The sequence below is a fragment of the Aedes albopictus genome, chromosome 3 (genome assembly GCF_035046485.1).
Source record: "Aedes albopictus strain Foshan chromosome 3, AalbF5, whole genome shotgun sequence".
Taxonomy (NCBI): domain Eukaryota; kingdom Metazoa; phylum Arthropoda; class Insecta; order Diptera; family Culicidae; genus Aedes; species Aedes albopictus.
In genome coordinates this window covers 56056527-56081812 of record NC_085138.1, presented here as the reverse complement: position 1 = coordinate 56081812, position 25286 = coordinate 56056527, and the positions used below count along the sequence as shown (strand labels likewise).

The 25286-nt window shown below is 39.4% G+C and overlaps 1 protein-coding gene across 2 annotated transcripts; it reads right to left on the bottom strand.

The window, feature by feature from the left end:
• Positions 1–4332: 4332 nt before the first annotated feature.
• Positions 4333–23441, bottom strand: LOC109427063 (putative gustatory receptor 2a). Of its 2 annotated transcripts, XM_062859335.1 has the most exons (7): positions 22864–23441; positions 22565–22812; positions 22334–22499; positions 4980–5159; positions 4843–4914; positions 4614–4700; positions 4333–4538 (listed from the first exon to the last, which is right to left on the bottom strand). In XM_062859335.1, exons 1-7 carry the CDS (start codon positions 23407–23409, stop codon positions 4440–4442), a joined length of 1398 nt encoding a protein of 465 aa, XP_062715319.1. In that variant the 5' UTR covers positions 23410–23441; the 3' UTR covers positions 4333–4439. The 2 variants fall into 2 exon arrangements, with proteins under 2 accessions (XP_062715319.1, XP_029726658.2); XM_029870798.2 differs by having other exon boundaries at positions 22565–23441.
• Between the last annotated feature and the right edge of the window lie 1845 nt (positions 23442–25286).

Below are 25286 nucleotides of genomic sequence, written 5' to 3'. Positions count from 1 at the left end.
TTGCACTATGTTTGTGATATACACATTACGATCCAAATAAATCACTATTTTTATTTTCTTTTTTGGCACATCACCGGGGATTTCGTCAAGTTCTTGAGCGTAATCGAGTAATCCCAATTCTTCAGCTTTGGATCTGTGTTGTTTAACAATGTGCCGCCTCAGATTAAATTTACTGTCACATTTGAACGTTTTTTCGGAATTGCACAACAAACACATAGTAATTACGCGCTCCGTGTTGTCCGTGCCGCTTCGAATTATCATTTTTTTAAAACAATTCATGAATTCGGTTTCCGCTTTTCGCTTTTGGCTCGCCATTTTTCACCGCAGTTTGCCACAACAGGAGACTCGGACAAGATACTTTGGCGTCACGCACGACTTTCTGTTCCACACTGTGTGGAGACGAAAAAAAATTCTCAAAAAAGTGGCACAAAAAAGTGACTCCCGGAGAGAAGCGGTCAACTATTTTGAGAGCCGCTCTTTCTCATTTTTGTTTTGACATTTCACTTTGTGCGCGTAATCTGCACTTGCGAGTGTCGTCGTATCACTCATTTTTTTATCGTCATATTTTGCTCTCGGTGCACAAAGTGAGAGCAAATAACAAGCCTGGATATCGCAATGCTGTCAGTGTTGATTTGAGAACCAAAGCAATCCCACTGGAGAAATCAAATGAAAATCACTTCGATTTGCACTAATGTACAAAGCAATACAATCCAAAGTGAAAAGCTGTTGATTTGGTAATGACTGTTTCGGGCATGAATGTAAATAAAGATGGCAGGTGGTAGAAAGTGTATCGCTTCGATTCGCAGTGTTTTCTCTCATGCAAATTATTCGCTCCGGTAGCGATAAAGGCGTTCTTGATAACGCATTGTTCTAATACGGTACCAGCTTCTGGAATATCAGCTGCATGAATCTCCAACTCCTCATCATTTTGCAACGTGATGAACAGCCGATTTTCTCTCTTGTCGATGTATCTCGCCGATATGGAGATGATTTTGATTCAATGGGAACACCAACGTGTTCCATCATGCTAGAAACAAAATTTGAATCAAGCAAGCCGTGCTATAACCGTCACAGTTTTTCCAAATCTTAATTCAAACAATTTCATTATGGTTCATAATGCAACCCAAATGAGTTGCATTATGAATCATAATGCAACTCATTTGAATAGTGAGCCGGTAAGATACCAAAACGACAAGTATAAAAGTTATTTTTGCAATTTCCCATCGTAATAGGCTGTTTTACCTCACGCAAATCCGTCAGGAAAATGCCTACTTTCCCACACCAAATTAGCAGTGCTGTAATGGTTCATTACAGAACTGATTTGCGTTGCGTAATGAACCCTTACAGCACTGTTATATGTTCGGATAAATTTAGTGATCTTTTCTGGACGCATTTTTGAAAAATTGTGACAACTGCACAGTACAACCTGCTATGATCAGACTTTCTTAAACATGACTATGAACATCAGTGTGCCGTTTGATGAATAAGTTTTGTTAAAAACTACCCTTAAGCGGTAATTTATGAAATTGCTAAAAACGTTGTACGCAACTCGGTGCAGAACTCGATTTTTACAGCACTCGTCCTTATTATCCAACTCGGCAAGCCTCGTTGGATAAATGTACGACTCGTACTGTAAAAATCTTCATTCTGCAGCTTGTTGCGTAAACTACTATTATGTAACGAGTTGCAAAAAGTTGATTTTTTCAGCACGAGTCGTACATTTATGCAACGAGGCTTGCCGAGTTGAATTATAACGAAGAGTGCTGAAAAGATCGAGTTTTGCAACGAGTAGGGTAAATCGCCAATTGTTGCACGGCTATAAATTCGCCAATTGTTGAACACTCTAACATGAAGTGTGCAACAATAGGCGAGTTATTAGCTGTGCAATAATTGGAAAATTACCCTACAACTCGTTTGAGTTGCATTATTTTCATAATGCAACCTAAATGAGTTGCATTATGTACATTATACAACTATTTTTCGTAATGCAATTCATTTCAGTTGCATACTGAATCAGTTCGGAAAAATTGGCTGTTATGATACCAAAATGAGATAAATAAAATAGAAATTATGATACTGAATTGCATTAAAAAAAATTAATGTGCCGAGTTGCAAAAAGAATCAGCCACTAGCTTGTCGGATGACCTTAATATGAATAGGACACACTATAGAGTGTGTTAATTACGGGATTACTCTTCTTTATTCAGTGGTCAAGATAATACCACGCGTCTTGTCCAATAGACACAATTAACATTGAATATCAAGATTAAATATTGCACCCGTTCTTGCATACGCTTCATTACTTTGCAATAGGGGGATTAGGGGCATAATGGACACCCTAAGCAAATGAGTACGTTAGGCCTGTATAACATAATAAGAGTTAACATATTATCAGTTGACTTACAACTTTAACTTGTTTCCTGCGTCTTTCAATGATTTACAACAGGTAGAATGTCTTTTTTGTGAAGAAATAATGAATTGTAAATCGTGTGTTTTTAGGGCTGACAGGAAAGGTACGGGGCGAAATGGACACCCATCGGGGCATAATGGACACCCCTGCGTATTTTATGCTAATTCTTTGGTTACATCGATCAGTTAAGTAATTTGCCTACGGAGATCAATACCACAGATATAATACTCCATCTTAGACGAGTTTACATAACATCAAAGTTAATTAAATAAACTTTAGACTAAAATAATCGAATTAACTTTTTCCAAACTCTCTAAAACGCCTAACAGTATGCAATATGCGTACATCCATTGATAATTGCCAGTGTTCATTTCGCCCCGAATCGACTACAACATTAAAATTGCTATTTTAGGTAAATTCTGATCAAAAATAAAATATTTCATCCATTGCTAAATCTTCGTATACATGTAGATAAAAAAACAATTCACTTGTTTTATGATTGACACACTCCAACACTCGTGATACCTTATTTGATGCTGCTTCGAAATTATAAGAATTTCACCATATGAAAAACATATTTTAATTTCAAAGATATTTTGGTTATTTTGGAGGAATATCAATGGTACTTTTGAAAATCAGCGCCTTGACTTGTTCCTTTACACTTAAGCATTAAAAGTTTCACATAAAAGTCAACGGTTTCAGCAAAAACAGGGGTGTCCATTTCGCCCCGGGTGTCCATTATGCCCCTAATCCCCCTACATGAAAAAATATTCACAATTGAAATTAATTCAACTGTAAATTGTTATCCTTGAAAGGCCATATTGTCACTTATTCTTACATAGAGCCTTAATACTCTCTCAAGCTACGCTAACCGTAATGGGGAAACCACATTATCGGAACGCCTAGTAAGCAGTGCCGTTTTATAGCTGTAACATGATTCTTGCATTTCGTGCCAAGAAATGTTCCGCTTCTCGCCGATCAATCTAATGAATAATCCAATCGCAACCATAGGGGTGAGCTTGTAGTACCGATCCGGTTACTACAGACGAACAGATGCAACTGTTAAGTTTTTCACGATGCATACAGTTTATGTCCATCTAGCCAAAGCGGTTAACATGCAAGTATTTAGCAAGATCATGCAAAGGACTATGGTTGTCTGGGTTCAATTCCCGTTCGGTTAAGGATCAGTTAATAACAGAAGTTTTTTTCCTTGTCTCCCCTGGACATTAAATATATCAGTATGAGTATGCACTTACCAAACGATATACTATTACAACAGTTGCTGATAAGTTGCTAGTATTGAACACTAAGTTGCTCATAGTATACTAAGTCAAAAATAAATTAATCAGGAAGTTACGCCAAGAGCAATTAACATTGGGAGTATTAATGGGATATTAATAACAGTAATATGTTTAGTTCAGTTACGTCTGTTTGTCTGTGAACCACACCATATGATCCGTTTCTTCGGGAAAGGAAAACCAGACGGCGATATGCATTTAGTGGTAGTGGCTACCTTCTGTTTCCTGCTTCTTCGCCAATGTCATCAATGGAAAACTCTCTGCCCCTGTTTCTCTTCGGCAAGTGGTTTGACACGTCACTGAACATTATCTAATTTTCCAGCTGGGAACAATAAAGCCAGTCAGTTGCAGCGACTTACATCAGCTTGTCGGGTTCGATTCGATGAATAATTGATTGAATTCTAATGCTCCATTTTCATGTCCCGGTGGGGGTTTACGGAAGATGGAGTAGCCGGCACTACTGGTTAGATTATTCGGGATAATTTTAAGGGTTGTTTCGAGCCAAGGATGTAACACTGTGTGAGGTTTGATATTCAAGGACCGAAAGATGTAGTCATCATTTACATTGAAGTGGAGTTTGTGATACATTTTTCTAGGTACGAATAATTTAACGAACACAAAATGAGTTTTCATTGACCCTTCAAAGATTTCCAATAAATTTCACATTTATAACTTTCAACATCGGTGTAGAACGAACAATTTATGAGCTATCGAGCCACAAAACTTTTTCTCTACTCCTGCGAAGTAAGATTGCCAATGGCATCCAAGCTAGGGAAGGAAACGTCGAACTGAATCAGGATGATGAGGTAGGTGGCGGTAGCTCCAAGCATCTGTTGGGAGAAAAGAAGTTATATTGCAATTAGTAATGCTCCGCTAGCGAGTGGGGCACTAAATCCTTCACCAACCGTGTATAAAAGTGACCAATCGTAGACAAACAATCCGCACGTAATTACCGGTATGTGATGCAATAATTGCTGGGAGAAAATGATCAACTGCGAAAAAAGAAGGGAGGAGATGGAATCAGTTTGACTTTTCAACTCAACGTCTCTAGAGTAAATGAAGTTGGTGAGAAGTATGTAGCTGACAGCAATTATGTACATTCTGAAAATGGGACCGAGCAGTTTAATAACTTACCTCGTTGATAACTGTTCTGGAAGTATTGCAGAAGTTTATAGCTTTGTGAACGGTTATTCCAATGCGCTGACCCTTCAAAATAAAAGTTTGAGATATAATTGAATGCATTCGACCACATATGCTCGATTTCATAATACCTCATGCGATATTCGACTCCCAATGGCAATGAAGAACAGTACAAACGATATGTAGTACATATACCATACGAAGTTTACGACTCCCATGACGAGCTGATCGTTGCGATATATGACCGCTCGAAATAAGTAGAATGAACAGACGATTCCAATGACAAAACTAACTCCAACGCAGTACAAAACCTAAAATGGAGAAATTAATGCAACTACATGCACGATTGGTACCCAATACCTGTAAAATAAATCTTGCATTGATACCCGAACACCCCTTGAAATCCTCCTTAAATCTTCTGGAATACCTGTGAAACCCCTTGAAACCATCACAAACGCACTAAAATCTGTCAAGGGTGTACGTCGACTGCGTTCACTTTGCAATACATGACTCGTATTTTCTCGAAAACAAATCCAAAAATTTTGGATTCAGAAGGAACAACGATTGAAGGGAGCTCGGATTTGCTTCGACCTCATGATTTTTTTTTTTTTCAATGAGAAAGCACAAACAATTACTGAAACGTAGGGAAGTATCCTGAACGGTTGTTCTAGAGATCTGAGACTGCAAAGCAAAACTTCCCCATCGTCCAATCTAGAGAATTGTCACATCATACATACATACATTTATTTATGCAACATCATCAAGATAACACATAAATCAACAATAGTACGCCACAATACTCGGTTTGTGGTTGCCGCTCTCCATCCTCGGTCGCGCCCAATGCTCGCCAGGTTACGCTCCACCTGGTCCGCCCATCGTGCTCTCTGTGCTCCACGCCTTCTTGTGCCAACCGGATCAGTTGCAAACACCGGCTTTGCAGTGTTGTTGTCCGGCATTCTTGCAACATGCAAGATTGCCGTGGGCTCCCGTGCCTACGTTTTCCACGCCGTTCAGGTGCTGATCGAAGTGCTGCTTCCACCTTTCGATCACCTCACGTCCGTCCGTCAAGAGGCCTCCGTCTTTATCCCTGCATATTTCGGCTCGCGGTACGAAGCCGTTGCGGGAAGCGTTGAGCTTCTGATAGAACTTCCGTGTTTCTTGGGAACGGCACAGCAGTTCCATTTCTTCACACTCCGCTTCTTACAGGTGGCGCTTTTTCTCCCGAAAGAGGCGGGTCTGCTGTTTCCGCTGCTGTTTGTAACGTTCCACGTTCTGTCGAGTCCCTTGCTGCAGCATTACCGCCCTCGCTGCGTTCTTCTCCTCAAAAACCGTTCTGCACTCTTCGTCGAATCATTCGTTCCGTTGATTACGTTCCACGTACCCGATGGTGCTCTCGGCTGCGTCGTTGATGGCTGCTTTCACTGTACTCCAGCAGTCCTCTAGAGGGGCCTCATTGAGCTCGCTCTCGTTTGGCAACGCGGCCTCGAGATTCTGCGCGTATGCTGAGGCGACATCCGGTTGTTTCAGTCGCTCTTGGTTGTACCGTGGCGGTCGCCGGTACCGTACATTGTTGATGACATAGAGTTTTGGGCGCAGTTTGACCATCACCAGAAAGTGGTCGGAGTCGATGTTGGCGCCACGATAGGTCCTGACATCGATAATGTCGTAGAAGTGCCGTCCGTCAATCAGAACGTGGTCGATTTGAGATTCCGTCTGCTGTGGTGATCTCCAGATGTAACGATAAGGGAGGCTGTGTTGGAAAAAGGTGCTACGTATGGCCATATTTTTGGAGGCGGCGAAATCAATGAGTCGTAGGCCGTTTTCGTTCGTCTGCTGGTGGGCGCTGAACTTACCAATCGTCGGTCGGAATTTCTCCTCCTGGTCTACCTGAGCGTTCAAATCTCCTATGATGATCTTGACGTCGTGGCTTGGGCAGCGATCGTACTCGCGTTCAAGCTGCGCGTAAAATGCGCCCTTGTCATCATCAGTACTTCCGGAGTGTAGGCTGTGCACGTTTATTATGCTGAAGTTGAAGAATCGGCTCTTGATCCTCAACCGGCACATTCTTTCATCGATCGGCCACCAACCGATCACGCACCTCTGCATATCACCCATCACGATGAAAGCTGTTCCCAGCTCGCGTGTGTTGCCACAGCTCTTGTAGATGGTTTGATTACCTCTACACGTTCGCACCATGGATCCTGTCCAACACACCTCCTGCAGCGCTACGATGTCGAACCCGTGGTCCTTCTGTAGACCGGCGAGTATGCGGGTGCTGTCAATGAAGTTGAGAGATCGGCAGTTCCACGTACCGAGTTTCCAGTCGCAAGTCCTTTTTGTTCGCTGGGGTCGTTGCCATTGGTCTCGGTTCGTATTATTATGTTGCTGATTTTCCGTTACAATGGTTTTTAAGGGCTGGCTCGTAGGGCCTGGCCTGACACTAACCCCCTACTTTCCGGAGGAACATAGTGCACAGTTGAACTTAGAGTCCTTCCCTGGCACTCAGACGTAGATCAGCCGCCCCTAACATGGGGATCAGACGCTGTTGTGAGCCGCTCCTCCTGGAGAACAGACGCTCAGTTTTGCCGAAGCAAACCCCCCCTTCCCTTGTTTTGTATAACTTGTTTTGTAACCATAATTATGACTGTTAACTTTCTTGTATTTTTTTTCACTCCAACAGCACCTCTTTTATTGTTATCACGTGTCACATCGCATAACCAGTTAGTGGGAGTATAGGTGAGTGAACCCGTCTAGTGGTTGTGGAGCCAATGCTCAACGTTATTTTCTAACTATTTTTGTGTAACTATATGTATAAAATTGTAATTCTTAGTATTGTTTTACCATTATGGTTCCTTACACCAAGTGCGATAAAAATTTATCAGTATATTTACAATAAACATGTTAATTTGTAAAAATAATACCAAGCATCTTAGCTTTAATTCATGTACTAGTTCTCTAGTAGAGGTGAGAATAACAGAATAGTGAGTGGTCGAAATGAATATCGAATATCGAATACAGATAAGTACCATTTCCATTTGCATGTAATGCACATTTTTACGTCGATTTGATCACCAAGTGGCAATTACGATTAAGCATATTTATTCTACTGAAATAACCTTCTGTCAAAATAATTTGTTGAGTTCAGTTTTACTGCATAATTCAATTACTTGCATCTATTATGCACTACAATAAAAAAAAGTACTCGAATACTGAAGTAGCTCATACTATAACACAAAAAACTGCTCGAAACCTTTGTCATTTGTCGTAATCAAATGTTAGCATTCGTCTATGTCAGAACTTCATTTGTATGCGTTGACTTCGTTAACTACAGAGTTTCTACCTAATGGTCATATACAAAAGTGTTGGAAGACAATTGTTATCAAACAAGCCTAATATACAGATTTGATTACCCGAACAAAAAGTGAAATTTCGTTGAGGATATGATACTGCAGGGAAGTGTTCTCGGTGATTACTACGGTGATTGGGTGCGTATTAGTATGGGACAAACATCAAATTTTCGCTCCAGTCGACTTTTTCGATCCCATTTAGGTCCCATATGAACCGTACAAAATTTCAGCGCAATCGGTGAAACTGTAATTTAGCGCAAGCGGTTCAAAGTTTACATAGGATTTACTATGGGAAAAGTTACAATTTCAAACAAAAAATCCCAGATGTCGCCCCTTGTCTCCTTAATTGAGATCGATCAACGCTTCTGGTAGAAAAATCATTTATGAAACTTTCCTTCGAAGACCGCAAAACAATTGGATGCTTGTGGAAAAAGTTATTGATTTATTACCGATTAGTGATCCAACGAACGGCTTTTTGTTTTGTTTTATCAGCAGCACTGTAGCTGCTGCCTTTGCTGCTGCTGTTTCTGGGGGTGGTGATGCCTCCCGCCACCCCATGCAACAACGGCAGCAGCAGTGCTGCTGATAAAACAAAACAAAAAGCCGTTCGTTGGATCACTAATCGGTAATAAATCAATAACTTTTTCAACAAGCATCCAATTGTTTTTCGGTCTTCGAAGGAAAGTTTCATAAATGGTTTTTCTACAAGAAACGTTGATCGATTTGTATTAAGGAGACAAGGGGCGACCTCTGGGATTTTTTGTTTGAAAGTGTAACTTTCCCCATAGTAAATCCTATGTAAACTTTGAACCGCTTGCGCTAAATTATAGTTTCGCCGATTGCGCTGAAATTTTGTACAGTTCATATGGGACCTAAATGGGATCTAAAAAGTCGACTGGAGCGAGGATCTATTTTTTCCATACAAGCGTGTCCCATACTAGTGCGTATATGCTCAAGATGACGGCACATAATGCGTGTCTTCACAGACACTGTTGATCTGCCCATAACGTTCTCATGTGCATAGGGAATCCTATTGCATGTGGGACAATCACTGGCGTAGCCACGGGGGGGGTTTTAGGGTTAAAACCCCCCCCAGAGCCAAAATTTGTGGAACAAATTTTCAGTATAAAGCGCTTTGCGACGAAAAATTTTTTCGGCTGCGCCGCTATTTACAAACTTCGAACACAATTGCTCATTACTGTTTACAAAATGAAGTGTCTAATCAAAAAAGGTATCATTGACCGTTGAAAACCCCTCCCAAAGACAATTTCTGGCTACGCCACTGGGGACAATTATGCACATAACGACGCGATGGTGTACAGTCTCACGTTGTCACTGATTGCCTTGACCAGGTGCATTATTGTCACATCCCAAGTAACCACGAAGCCGTATATAAGTGCATCAATTTTTCTATATATTGATAATTAAAATTATGAATATAATGCTGCATTACTTTATACACCTCATTGAAGCAATATTAAAGTCGAAAAGGGCCCCACTAAAATCAAATTAGTGCCACATATTGCAGCACGCTGACAGCCATTGCTAAAGTAATATAAATGCATGTGCTGTACATTTGCATTCCACATGCTTGGTACGTGCAACACGAAAAACCAAAACAAAAATAGTTATTTATGCAACAAGTTGCAAAATGATGATTTTTTCAGCACAAGTCGTACATTTATCCAACGAAGCTTGCCGAGTTGGATAAATACGACGAGTGCTGAAAAAATCGAGTTTTGCAACGAGTTGCATACAAAGTTTTTTGTAATTACGAAAAACACCCTTTTAGTGCGAACTTTTCTAGCTACTTGCTAGCTACACAAACATGTATCAGAAGGAACCACGTGCGCGCGCTCATGCTTGTCGGCGTAGTTTTTCGTTTGATCAGGTAGGCTCTGGTGTAGTAGGCGTCACCAATGATCGAGCTCCCGTTGTCAAACAGTTGTGCGCAGGCAAAAGCAAAAAGCAGATTCAGCAGCTGCCTCTACACTTGATTTGTAGTTCAAATCCGAATGAAAATCGTCCTGATTCGCATTCGAGCTGCTCAGTAGATGTAGAGGTAGAGGCTGAATCTACGGAAGGCATGGTGGTAAGTGAAAAGTGCGTGCGAGCAAAAGTGCCGAAAAGTGCTACTTTTCAGCACTCTTAAGAGTGCCGAAAAGTAGTACTTTTCGGCACACTTGTATTAGGGGTGAAAAGTTGGACATTTCAGCATACTTCAGCCAACTGAAATGTTCAACTTTTCACAACGTAATTACAAAAATCTATTTTTAGCACCGTTTCGTTATCGACGGTACTGATGCCCCCACACATGAATGTTTTAACCATTATTTTTTTGTCGTCGGGTCGGGAGTCAAACCAGAAGTGTTGAAGACCGCTAGATGAGTTCCATTCGCGCTGGCGCCTTGGACCGTTTCTGCTGCAATGATAACAACAGATATTTGATTCACTAAAAGGAACCTGTTCTTCTGTCCCAATCATTGTAGTAGAGGGTAAAACGACTATGTCATATGTATTAGAATACAGTAAGTTATCTCATTCCGATAAATTACTGATAAATACATAATACATTTTAGAAGATATTTAGTCAACATAAGAAAATTAAAACCTCGATTAAAACACCCTTCGCACACTGCTCATATGCTAATTGTGATTTCCATCGTTATTGGCATGTGATAGCAGCCTACAGAAAAGAGAAAAGTTCATCTCTAAATAGGTTTTGCTGTCGTCGATCGGTGGCTCAAACGGGGAATCAGTTGGTCGGTAGTCAAACCAGAAATGTTGAAGACCGCTAGAGTTGACCGTAAAGTTGTTCAATCTTCTTGATTTCATTTGTTTACCATTAGAGTCAAGCTTTTATAATTGTATTGTTAGAGCAAACTTTACTAGTTTGTACATTGCATTTATTCAGTTTTTGCAGTGTTGAATTATTGAATTATCTTATATCACCTTTTAATAAACCCGAATGTAAAGAAAAATGCAATGCATCGTCACACTGATAATGCCAATCTAAAGGATTATTGCATGACAAGTGTGGAATTACTGCATTTCGCATTGCAAAGGTTAATATTCAGTCTAATTCGTGCAATGTTATAATGCTTGTGGTTACTTGGGATGCTTCTCTCTTAGTAGGGGTGCTGTGGTGTACATTTCTTTGCTGTGGTTTTCCTTTGGGAAATTTAATCTTTTATTTTTACTCGGGTCGAACATATTATAATACAATCAATGTGATAGTGGATGTCCGTACTACCCTTCATGGTCACATACACCAAATGCAATCCATTATTTGAACACTTGAATAGCTAGTCCTACCATGAGAAGCTCGTTTCTATTGGTGATGCTGACCAACCAATATCATTTCGTGCAAACAGTTCCTTGCATTCAGCTAGCTTATTCAGAGGTGATTTTTTTTTTCTTCTTTGAAACGCAAAAATGGACAACAATTTTTTGAAGACCAATTTGGTAAGTGAAATTTCACAACGGCTAGTGCATTTTATTTATATTCTACAATTTTAATAGGACCATGACATGGAAATTGAACGTGCCCTGCTCGCCTCGCCGGAGCATGACGCCATTGTTAAAGCTGCTGCTGTGGATGCCGGTGTGACAACTGGCGTTGACAGGAATAAACGCCCGGCGGAATCTCCGAGTACCAACGAGGACAAGCGGCAGCGTATAACACTGCGGAATCGCCTGAAAACTGTTATCAAACGAAAAAACGCTGACGTCGATGAAGTGTATTTTCGAAACCTGTGTGGTCATATTTTTGAAAAACAGCAGCAATGTGACGGGGACTTTAACCCTGCTTTCTTCAATTCAGGCCACACCCAAGGCCTGGGGTGGTTCTGCGCCTGCAATGAAGAAAGTCTTTCTTGGATGAAGACCATTTTGGCCGAGATTCAAAGCAGTGGAGCAACAGACTTCTCTGTGATGCCTTATTCTCCAATTCCTCCATTGAGGCGCGTAATTTTGTCTGTTCCAAGTTTCCCAAGCTTGGAGAAAAGTGGTGCGGACAAAATTTTAGTAATGATCACTCGTTTGAACAAAAACTTAAACACAAAATATTAGAAAGTGACAAAAATTTTGCCACCTGAAAATGGTACACGATCTGTGGTCTTGGGCATAGAAGAAGAGTTCGTAATTGCTCTAGAGCACCAGGGAAATAAAATCTTCTATGGTCTTGGACAAATCTCATTAAAAATATATTCCAGATTGAACTCAATGTAAGCTAGCACATTATGGCATGTTGATGGTTAAATAAACATGAATTGAATATACTTATCAGCGTGTACTATTGAATGAATTTCACTTCACTCTTGAACCTTTATGGAAACCTCTTTTGTTTGGATAACCTTTAATGGAGACAAGTAAGTAACTTGCGTATATATTAACCTATTTTTAAATAATTTTCCCGCAAACATGCCTGTTTTTCACCATCAACCTTCAAACCAAGGTTTTGATATGTAAAATCAGATATATATTGTGGAGTTTTATAATTTGAATTCGCATAATGCATTATACAAAATAGGTGTATACTCTTCTGAGCTAAATAACTAAATGGTTGTGCATCTCGCATCGTTCACATAATGATTGCTAGACCATAGTGTCCTAAATCTCAGGTAAGGGGCTGTCCATAAACCACGTGGTCATTTTTTTGGGACTTCTCAAACCCCCCCCCCCCCCGCGTGATCATTTGTCCATACAAAATTTTTTATTCGTCCATACAAAATGCTCATAGGCCACATTCATTATAAAAGTTAATTTGCACTCTTATACGATTTTACCAGATACATCGCAATAAGTTCAAAAAAATAACATGATATACGATGAAAATATATCCCTCAGGAGTATATATATTAGTATGGGACACACTTGTATGGAAAAAGTAAATCCTCGCTCCAGTCGACTTTTTTAATTCCATTTAGGTCCCATAAGAACTGTGCAAAATTTCAGCGCAATCGGTTTAACTATAATTTTGCGCAAGCGGTTCAAAGTTTTCATAGGATTTAGTATGGGAAAAGTTACACTTTCAAATAAAAAATCCCAGAGGTCGCCCCTTGTCTCCTTAATTCAAATCGATGAATGCTTCTTGCAGAAAAATCATTCATGAAACTTTCCTTCGAAGACCGCAAAACGATTGGATGCTTGTTGGAAAAGTTATTGATTTATTACTAATTAGTGATCCAACGAACGGCTTTTTGTTTTGTTTTATCAGCAGCACTGCTGCTGCAGCTGTTGCATGGGGTGGCGGGAGGCATCACCACCCCCAGAAACAGCAGCAGCCAAGGCAGCAGCTACAGTGCTGCTGATAAAACAAAACAAAAAGCCGTTCGTTGGATCACTGATCGGTAATAAATCAATAACTTTTTTCCACAAGCATCCAATCGTTTTGCGGTCTTCGAAGGAAAGTTTCATAAATGATTTTTCTACAAGAAGCGTTAATTGATTTGAATTAAAGAGACAAGGGGTGCCCTCTGGGATTTTTTATCTGAAAGTGTAACTTTTCCCATAGTAAATCCTATGAAAACTTTGAACCGCTTGCGCTAAATTATAGTTTCACCGATTGTGCTGAAATTTTGCACAGTTCATATGGGACCTAAATGGATTCAAAAAAGTCGACTGGAGCGAGAATTTGATGTTTGTCCCATACTAATATATATACATGCGATAGTGAGTTAAAATAGTACTTTATACGATGTACAGCGTAGATCCTTATGCGAATTCTGGTTGTCTGGGTATAATAGTTATATCTCCATAAAGTTTCTTAGTTAATCTAGATGATAAGGCATACTGGAACAAAGTCTGCATCTCCAGTTAGTGTTCTATGAGCACTTCCATAGTATTTAACTGAGAGTCTCCTCTGATAATGTTAATTTTGTATTCGTCTAACGGCAAGTACGAAGCTACGCTATGCAAAAAGAAGTCAAGAAAATTTCCGTTTCTAAAAGTTCCTGTACCGACCGGGAATCAAACCCATCACTTTCAGCATGGTCATACTGAATACCCGCGCGCTTCCCGCACCGGCCATATGGGTCCATCCATGTGATTGAAAATCATCTCACCTGAATTGAGACGCTTCGGTTTGTGAGTTGAACCGTTGAATCTAGCTTGTCCATAATTAATTTCAACTGCTTCAAGATGTTCTGCTGTTCTTCACACATCTTCTCGTGTCTTCTTGCGATCTGAACATCGTGTACTGTTGGTGGGATGTATGGGAAATATGTTCTAAAAAATTGAGCTCTACGATATTTACTGTTGAATAACGTAATACAATTCAAAATTAATACCTAATTATGTCGTTTATTGCGCAGAGCCTTTTGAGAATTAAATATGCTGTACTAATAGCATACGCACTAGCCAAGGAAAAGTGTATTACGAAATAGATGTTGTAAAGTGAGAATTCCACGTCCATTGCATTCGGATTCGACAGAAGCGTCAACAAAACTGCGTTGGACCCCGAAAGGGCACCCACCGTAGACACCACAACCACCATTCGCTCTCTGTTGTGTGGATATGGAAATCCAATCGTTTGGAACTGATTGAGAGAATCGATTAATCATCCGATGACAACACACTCGACAAAATCCAATCACCTTATTATCCACCGCTTCCAAAGATTTGAATAATTGATAAGTCGTTTCAGACACCAATCTGCTGGTAATGGCAGCGCAAATCGGTTGCAAGTAGTACACGATGGTGATGAATTCGCCACTTTTTTGCGCCACTGATGACCCGTTGTCCTGATTCAATTCCGACGGTAAACAGTACCAAATGGCTCTGACGAGCAGCGTTATGGTCACCAAGAAATGCACGAAGTTTGCGAATTTCTTCCAAATTGGTAGTTCTACGCCAGATAAGATCGGAATCAATCCAAACAGCTTGCAGGCAGCTTCACAAGGAGCAATTGTTTGGAACACATTTTCGGAGGGTGGGAAACAACACATTTTATATGACCTGGTCTAGAAGAGAGTTAAGGCAGAACTAAATCCGATGGATGGTGGTATAGGAAAGACACACCCAAAATGTAATGCTTGATTTTTGTGGACTGGGCATGTTGACAAAAAGTAATTAATCAATTCTTGCGACAAGTCATTAAAGTCATAACATGGGAGGCTGATTCGGTAGAATTGAACGTAAATATTCAAGTGGAAGAAAAAGGCTCTGTTGTAACTAATTTTTATGAAACTGGCAACACTGAAAAAAATTAATATCTGGAGGCAGTTTTAACGCATTCATTATTTGAAACAAATCAATCAGTTGGAATTTTGATCATTTGTGTAGTGTGGCTGAATAAAGTGCTGGTCAAATTCATGGGCCTAATGACGCCCATATACGCTGCTTATATTGATAAATCTCCATTTAAGTTAGCGCCAATGAAATGTAATAATTTGAATATAAATGTTTATTGGCCACAGAATAACAATACAATATTTCGAGCATAACATGTAGAAAGGGCCTGAGTGCTTTTTTTGTAAACAAACTTGTTTCAATTATTTCTACTTTCAAAAGATTCTCAACGAAACAAAACGAATTCTAATCTTGAAATAAGTCTACAATACCTGGTAAAAACATAGACCTTCTAAGGAGAGTATGATGTTCTATCTCAGATACTAGTTAGAGCCGAGGTTATAACACTATCATGATTCTTAAATATTTGTTTAGCATGGCTAGGAATCTTGATCAATGTCCATCAAAGTTCCAAAATCAAACTCACATGAAAGCGTTATCGATACTTGTAGTTGCACCTGTACCAAACAGAATATTCACGGTCACTTCCAGGGGTGTTTCGGGAACCTAATTCCTCCAAGGAAAAGGACAATAGCTATAGTTTCCGGAACTATTTTGCGATATATCAAATTTTATGATTTTAAAGTGTTCTTGGAAGCTGTTCAGCGACTATTTAGAGAACCATCGTTTCCTCGGCGAAGAGGACTTAGCTTGTCTTTCTTTATGATTCACAACAAAAAATACTCTTTTTGATGTATGCTTCTATCTTCAACATCGAACACCGTTGTTAAGCATGTTTGGACCATTAGGAAATCACCAGACATAATCGCCGAAGGAACTTGCTACATACTGTATTCTAGGGCTCACATCCGTAAGCCAGTTGTTAGGGCCTCAAATATGGACTTGGCGATATAGTATCTCAAAAGAATCTGTTCTATACACTCAAATTCGTCTTTCTACATCTTAGCTGTCTTCTCAACTAAAAGATTTTTTTTCGGAAGAATGTTTGGCAATACTCTTGGAGGATCCACTGTAGGAGTTTCTGGAGGAACTCTGAGGGGAATCCTCCATAAATTCCCGCTGTTTCTCCAAAGATTACTTAAAAATTTCGTGAAGTTATTCCTCTAGGAATTATGCAGAGATTCCTCTCAAAATTCTTGTTGGGATGGCTTCTAGAATGTATCCATGATATACTTCTGGGACTCCCTAGGAGTTTCTGCAGGGTTACATCCGATTGCTCCTGTAATTCCTCCAGAGATTTTCTTACCATCCCCCTATAAATTCATCCAGAAATTCATGCTAGTAATGTCTACCAAAACTTCTCCAGCGATTCCAGCTGTGATTATTTCTTCAGCAATAACTCAAGAGATTTTTTGTGATTACTGGAAAATCCTTGGAGAAATCCATAAAGAAATCACAGAAGCATTTTTCTTAGGAATCTTAGGAGGAATCTCAAGAGGAACTCCTGGATAAATCCTCGGAAATTTCTCTGGAGGAATCCAAGAACTTTTTTTTTTTGAATAATCCCAGTATGAATTTCTGTGGAATACAAAATTCCTATTTCTTCATGAGAAATTTGAGGCGAAACCCTGTCTCAAATATCTCATGAAGGATTTCTTCAGGAATTTCTTTAAGAATGTCTCCAGGGCTGTACTTCCTGTGCATCCAATAATTCCTTCAGGGATTCTGCTCTAAGTTTCTCTTAGAATGCCAACTGAGAGTGCTTTATTTTTTTTTTCTTGTGACAACTCAAGAAGTTTCTCAATGGAATCCTCCACGAATTCCTTTCGTGTTATTTTAGATTTCTCCAAGAATCTCCTTAAACTCTTCCTGTGATTCCTCCAGAGATTTCTCCTAGAATTTATCTCGCAAAACTGCTAGGATTCCTCCGAAAATTTCTGGCGGGATACCCCAGGATTGTTTACCAAGATTGAGGATTCTTTGCTTAGGAGATTAGAACTGAGAAGTTCCAACTGGAGAACGTCCAAAAGGAAATGCTCGATAAATTCCAGCTGGAAATGCTTAATACTTAAAAAGAATACCAGGAGAAATGATAGTGAAGATTCCTGATGCAATTAATGTAGAAATGTGTGAAAGTATCTATAGAAGTCATTGCTGGAGGAATGCATGAACAAATCATCCCAGGGGGAATCCCAACAGGAATTAGTGGAGGATTTCTCCATAGATATCAGTATGAACTCCTCTTGGAATCGCTCCAAGAATGTTTGTCACAATTACTCCAGAATTCCGTCCTAGAGTTTTCCGGGAAATCATATTCAAGTACTTTCTGGCTTGATAGGATTTCTTCAAAAATCTCTCATATGAATCATTCAGGGATTTTTGCATAGATTTCTTCATGAATTCCTTATCCTGCAACTCTTCCAGAAGTTCTTGCTAGAATCCACATTCTTCCTAGAATTCCTCTTTGAACTCTTCCTGAACGGCTGCTGTGATTCCTCAAAACATTTATTCAGGAGTTTTTCTAATAAATTACTCCTATGACTCCACCAGGGATTTTTTCAAGAATTTCTCCAGAAATTTGCACGAATTCCTGCTAAGATTTCTCCAGGACTGCTGAAAGGAGTCCCCCAGGAGTTCTTGGAGGATGCCCAGCAAAAATTGTATGAAGACACCCAGTAAAAATTCCTGAGCGGCTCCCACCCGTCATTTATTTTTCGAAATCCCACTGCTGGATGACTGTCTTCTGGTAGGGCCAGAATGAAAGTCAATTGATTAAGAAGTATTGCATGGCGCACATACACAAACAAAGCACGCCATAAGAATATGAATGTAAGGTGAAGACGTAGAGCAAAAATTCATCCAATCGGTGCTTCGTGTTTAATCGTTTGGTTCATGCCGATGGGACGATCGCTGCTGTTGGATGTAGCCAAATCTGTTTCGAACAAGGGTTTGCTTTGAGTAGCTTTGGCGTGAGTCGTTTCTGTTTTGATGGACTGCGTTTGTCTTTTTAAGTGATGGTAAAAGCGAGTGTCATTTGACATTAACCATCCTGAATTTTCACAACTCTGAAAGAGATGCTTTCCCATAGACCCCTCGTCAATTCGTGAGTTATATGCATGGCTCCGTAAAGCTCTCTGACGACTGAGCTTTTTGAAATAAACGCGTTGATCAATAGAAAGTCAAGTCGATCTCAGTCATTTGCAGATAGAATGTGTCTCATTTTACTCTACATAAAAAGTTCAGCAACCCGCTAACTATATACAAATAGGGTAGCATGTAATTCAGCATAAGGGCTGTTTAGATGTTTATTCACTAAACAAATGTATGTTGCGAAAATTTGCGCAGAAAGACCCTTGGATTTCCTGAAAGCTTATAAAAACTCTTTAGGGATTTATTCAAAAGTTTTTTTTTTCTCTGAAGAGGAGTATTCTCTATGGATTAACCTGTAGGCATTTCTACAGGGATTTCTACAAAAGCTCATCTATAGCTCTAGGAATTTCTATAGGGCAAGCATGAAAAAAAAATCAATTATTGCGTTTTGTGGAGCGGACCTGGTGTGATGGTTAGAACACATGACTATTACGCCGAGGACCTGGAATCGAATCCCACTCCCGATAAACTCGCAAAATGTGAGTTCTTTTTTCGGAAGGGAAGTAAAGCGTGGGTCCCGAGATGAACTAGCCTAGGGCTAAAAATCTCGTTGTTACAGATAAAAAATTTGATTTTTCTTCATTCACTACCAGACACTGCTTGCCAGAAGCCAAGCGATTTTTTTAACCTGCATTGTTTACTGTGTATCTTCGCCGCAGAGTGCAAGAAAAGGCCTCGGAATAATTAGCTACCGTATTCGTGTGCCAAAGAAGAACGAAGCAATTACCCCGTTGGTTTTAACGACACCTCATGCAAACCAACGGAGTTCATTTTAAATTTGAACTTCTGGCAACCATGTGGACGCTTGGAAACACGCTACTGGCAACCTTGTTTGATGTTTTGTTTTGATTATGCGTTCCGTTTCACCCGTTCCTTTAGCAGAATGACCATTGAACAATTTTTAATTTAAACGATGTGCAGATTGGCAGCCCGACTAGAAGCTCCTAACAAGATAATAACAAAATTACAACAACCGTTGTTGGAAATTACAGAATTTGATACAATTTTGTTGTAAGGACTGTTACAGGTGTATAATCATAACATAATTGTAACAGAACTTGTTATTATTTTAAAAACAAAACTATAACAAAACTTGTTTTATTCATTCAAACAGATACATAACAGCATTTGTTACATTATGCATATTAAAATTAATTGTCTATAACATAATTTCGTTACACATTTATCATAATATTTGATATATTTTTTTGTAACAAAATAATTTCAAAATTTATTAGATTTTTTGTATTTACGAGAAAAAGTTTGATTAAAAAAAAATTAGCTACGAATCACTAATTCACCACCTCGATGTACAAAATAGTTAACCAGACCCCGACAGTTCTATGCAGAAAATTTGACGAAAAACGATAATACCGATTAACCCCTGAAGAAGACTAAAAAAGTGGTCGAAACGTTGGGTAAAATCAAATAGTATCGTTTGATTTCCTCGAGACTGCTTAGCTGTTTCCGTAGGAGAACTATCTCATTCAGTCGAACCCTCGCAATCCATATGTTAATTCCAACACATTTGTCTGTCCCAACAACTTACTCTTTGACAATCACTTGATTGGACGAACAGTTTGAAAGTTATAGGAAGATTGTGAACTTCATTTTGTAGAAACAAATTAAGTTTCCAACGTTTCATGGAATGATAGTAATTGGTTGTTTTTATCGATAAACTAAGTAAGAACGAAGAAATATAACTTTGGAATAAGTAAATTCTCAGTTCGAAAATCAACCATGCGTTTTATTATTTTAAAGTCGGGTTATTTTTGAGCGTGAGCAAGTTTCAGGCATAATTTGGCCTGCAAAATCTTTAAGACGAAGACAACAAAGCTGCCGATAATACCCAAAGTCATCCTATCTGAAACGACGGGTGCTGCAATTTGCGACCAGATGATCAATTTTTCCGTTACATGGAACTATGTTTCATATGCCTTCTATTACTTTTGAGTTGTATTTTACACAAATAACGAATATTTACACGCGAAAACATAAGACCGATTACAGAAAATACCAAAACAGTACTGCTGCTCTAATTTCGTCAAAATAGTATACCAAGTTATGAATGATATTGAACGTGGAGAAAGCAAAAGTGGAACTAAACAATCATATCATTAGAAATTGCCAACAATTCTACTAATTCTGCTCAATTAGATTGTGAAATTTGTTTATTCTACCTATTTGGCTTCAACCTAAGGGAGCATCCATTAAGTACGTCGCGCTAAAATTGTAAATGGATGACCCCTTATGTGATAGATTCCATTTCATTGCCTAAAATAAAATAAAATGTTGAATATAACTAAATTATATCTGCAGTTGTTATCATATCTATATATGATATACTATGTAATTGTGATCGATTAAAACAAAATCACTAACGACAAATCAAGTCTATTATATGTCAACAAGCTCAATGTGACGTCATACCACCCCGCTCGTGTACGTCTGACAAACAAAGATTGGAATGACGAAACTGTCAATACGTAGAACCAGTAGAGCTTTGATCACCGCCCTCTTCAAGTGCTGTGATGGCCTGATTGGCAGAGGCGCCAGATTTCTACCGATGGTAGGTGTCTTGGTACAAGTTAAAAACGTGGTTGATGGGAATGTGTACAGTGTTACGCCTGTTTGTCTGTGGTTCAACGTGCAAGTTTAAGCATCAAATATAAATATTCATATGTTTTTCCATATAAAGAAGAAACGTTGTAACTATTGTATTAAAGACAGTATACCGCATTTAGTTCGCCACTGAACTGCGCATTGTGTCTTCATAAGTGCGAAAACGTTAAAAAAAGTGCGAATGCATCCAAGGATCGGTATATTCGCCTCATTCCATACATATTCACTCCTCTTAGCTGAAGCGAATCGAGAAAGACGCAGCAAACGGATTGTCGTGATCAAACACTCAACCCCATCACCAGTGAGAAGCGATGCGCAAGTTGTTTGACATGGATATTCGTTGCCGTTCGTCGCAGTTTGGATCGCAAGCGAATGAATGAATGGCGAATGGTAACGCTGGTGAGCGATTGAAGCAGCTATTATCATAACTAGAAGAGAATTTCTACATGTAATGCATTCATTTTGAGTGTATTGTTGTTGGAATGCTAGGTTAGACAAGAAAATAATACACCTCGTCCTTTTTTTACGTCCATGCATGGCTAAGCGACAAATAATTCTACCGCCAAGACAATGAGCAAACTCAACATTTTTATATTTTTTAAAACATCTCCGTGATTAGGAGAAGTGTACAAAAATATAAAAATGTCTATTTTAATTATTATTTTGGCATTAGAATTTTATTTCGCTAAGCCAATAGTTGACGTAAAACGAGGTTTAGGTGTAAACATTTTTTGAAAACAACTAAAAATCGTATGCACAATATCACTCGTATCACTCACGAATCGCACCATCGCTCGATCACTTGCGATGCGAATGTGAAAGAATGAGTAATTTCCAAGTGTGGCTTCCCCCCGTTCGCCGGAGTTTGCTGTCGTCGCTGACAAGCAAACACACAAACTAAAGCGACAACCGTTCGCTGCTGACTGTCTTCCAATGTAGAAGGAGATGAAAAGTCGAAATCAGGAACCCTGAATGCATCAAATGCAGTTGATATCTTCGGCGCACTATTGCTTTGATTTATGCTGAATAAGTGCTCTGAACACACCGAGTTGATTTGTTGCAATTGCGCACTTTTATTTACATTTTTGCACTCTTGAAAACTCGTGCGATAGTCCAGTGGTGAAATAAATGCGCTCTATATATTCACATTTATTTCACAGACTGATAAATCTCACCTGCAGCGAAAAACACTGATTCACCAAAGATATTGTGTCCTTAAGCTGGTCCACGATGAATTTTATTTTGATAAGTGCTTCCCGTTGATCTTCACTACTAGTAACGCTGCTGACTTTCTCGGGTAATTTGGCCACATCCAACGGAATGGTGGATGGAAAGTGCTTGCTGAAACAGTTCATGCGTATCATTTGCAATGCAATGAGTTTTTGCAATGCGATTTCAGAAAGTACCTTATTGTTTCATTTGTCAGGTATAAACGTCGATGTATTAGATAGGATACTGACACGCCATAGATGCAGGTCATAGTGAAAAGAAGATTGAAGTGGACTGTCTCGAAGAAATACTCCCAGTCCATTTCATCGTCGTATAGAAAGTAAACCGAAAATGAAATGATAGATCCAACGACGGCACTGACTATTACCATCACAACGAAATTTCTTTCCTTAGTGTAGGACGTTTGAGTACCTAACGACATAAACTGATTTTGAAACATTATTTGCCGAACACACAAAGACCTCAACTATATTACCATTCCGTCGATTGTTTCAATATTGCTGATTAAACCATATGTTTTTCCCGCCACAGCACGACTAGTGATAATGCCCAACAAAGGTTGCACATAGTAAGTAAAAATTGTCAAAACATTACTATGCCTAACCACCATTGATCCGGAATCATGCGCTAGTGTCAATTCTCGACGCAAACAGTTCCAGGTACCTCTTGCTATAAGCATCATAAAGAGCAATAAGTGCCCAGCATTTAACCATTTTTTCCACTTGGGCAAATCCTTCTCCACGAACACCGGAACCAGTCCCAAGCACTTGCACACTGTCCGGCATGGCACTAGCACTTGTTGAACGGTTTGAGGAGCCTCAATGCCAAGCATCGCAAACGATGCGTCTTGGAAGAGTGGGGAATTGCAACTGAAACGCTTCCCGAATATTGGCTCGTAGAAATGTTGCGGATGGTAGGAAATCGACACGCCCATTATAATAAACATTAGGCGGCCGGTAAAGCGAAGCTTGAATTTATGATAGTCGAGTTTAATTTCATCGCTTCGTCCAAAAACAAACATACTTTACGAGGAGGAAGTAGAATTTATAGGTTCGCTATGGATCCGCAAACTTTGAATCTTGAATAAAGACATGCTGACAACAGAGTGTGTACTGTGTATGCACTGCAACGTGATGTGATCAAAGCTTTCGGGCGAACTCATGCGTGAACCATTGCTGTTCATTACATCTTATTACACATCTTAGTTGTGATTAACCTACTAACCTGCAAAGACAAAGACTGATTTACTAAATCAATTGTTTCATAGAGCTTATCCACGATAATTTTGATTTCTTTCAAATTTGCTAACTGAATCTTGTTATTATCGGAATCTGCAGCTGAATCATCTTCGTCGAGTTGGGTGGTTGGCGGAAAAGATTTACTGGAAGAAACATAATTGTATAAGGAACATAAAACAAACCCTTTGATAGTTGATCCATCTAGTAGTTACCTTATTGACTTATTAAGAAGTACAAATTGTCCGAAAATAAGATATGATACACACGAAGCGTAAAGGCAGGTCATCGAGCAATGCAGAGTGAAAAAGATTGCTTCAATGGAGTACTCTGCGTCGACAAATAAATGATATACTATGTACATCACCAATATATAGAAAGATCCAAAGACGGTACATAGAGTTGAGGAAACCACGATATTTCTCTCTCTTCGGTAGCACAACTGGTACCCTAACGATTTTAACTAATGAAACTCATTATTATTATTTATAAACGACATTTCTTCCATCTTCGAATTACCCTATTCTGCACCATTTCAATGTTCCTGTATATTCGACAAATTTTCCTGCCAACCAAACGACTTGTAACAACGCCACAAAATGGTTGACTGTAAAACACACTAAGCATAAGCGTTCCACTTTGTCTGACCACTAATGGTCCAGGGTTAATGCCCAGGTCCGTGGGTAAGCAGTGCCAAGTGCCGCGAATTATAAGTGCCATCGTTACCAGAAAATGTCCGCCATTCATCCATCGCTTCCAGAGTGGTAATTCACTGTCCACAAACAACGGAATTAAGCCCAAACATTTGCACACCACCTCACAAGGAGCCACAGCTTGCCAAATACCTTTCCCAGGATGGGCACCGATCGCCATCGTTATAGACGGCCGTTCCACTGCGATGAGGAATTAAAACTGAGAAGCCGTGACCGGTGACGAACGCAATTGAAATGGCAGGAACCGGACACACCTATTTTGGTCAGTCATCATACTTGTGCGATGAAAAATGTAGATTCTCTTTGAGAGTAGATTAATGTCCACCAGTTCATTCTCAAGGTATATTTAGAATAGTGTGTTAAGGCCCATATAGCCGAAGCGGTAAACGCTTGGGTGTTCAGCACATCCATGCCACAGGTGACGGGTTAGAATCCCTCTCGGGCCAGATTTTTGTAATCAAACAAACTTGGGCCTAGACCTAGAGAATATCCATACTTTCCGTGAGTGTACACGTGGAACATTTCGAATCTGACAAACAGGTTTTTACCAAGTTGTGTCATTATGTCAAGCAGAAAAATCAGAATTATTATTATTATCACTAGTGGAGTTTCTAAATAAATTTCTGAAGCATTTTCGGAATGCATTCCTGAAAGAATTTCTGGAGATATCTCCAGTGAAATTTTTGAACAAAATCTTGAAAGAATTGTTCAGAGATGAACCAGCCCAGGGCTGAAAATCTCTTTAATAAAGACAAAAAAAAAAAAAAGAATTGTTGGAAAAACAGCTGAATAAATCGAAGAAATCAAATGGGAGAATAACTGAAAGAAGGAAATTCCTGTGGGAATAACTAGAGAAATTCATTGGGACACCCCCGTTGGCCTTTCAGACATAGTTTTGAAAGAATATCCCTTTATGGAATTCTCGCACGATTTTCTAAAGAAATTCAAGG

Coding starts and splice junctions, on each gene's coding strand:
- LOC109427063 (XM_062859335.1), bottom strand. CDS start 23,409: ATGTTTGTTTTTGGACGAAGCGATGAAATTAAACTCGACTATCATAAA. Junction 22,813..22,863: donor TTGAAACAATCGACGGAATG/GTAATATAGTTG, acceptor TTTCAAAATCAG/TTTATGTCGTTAGGTACTCA. Junction 4,915..4,979: donor GGAGTCGAATATCGCATGAG/GTATTATGAAAT, acceptor TTTATTTTGAAG/GGTCAGCGCATTGGAATAAC.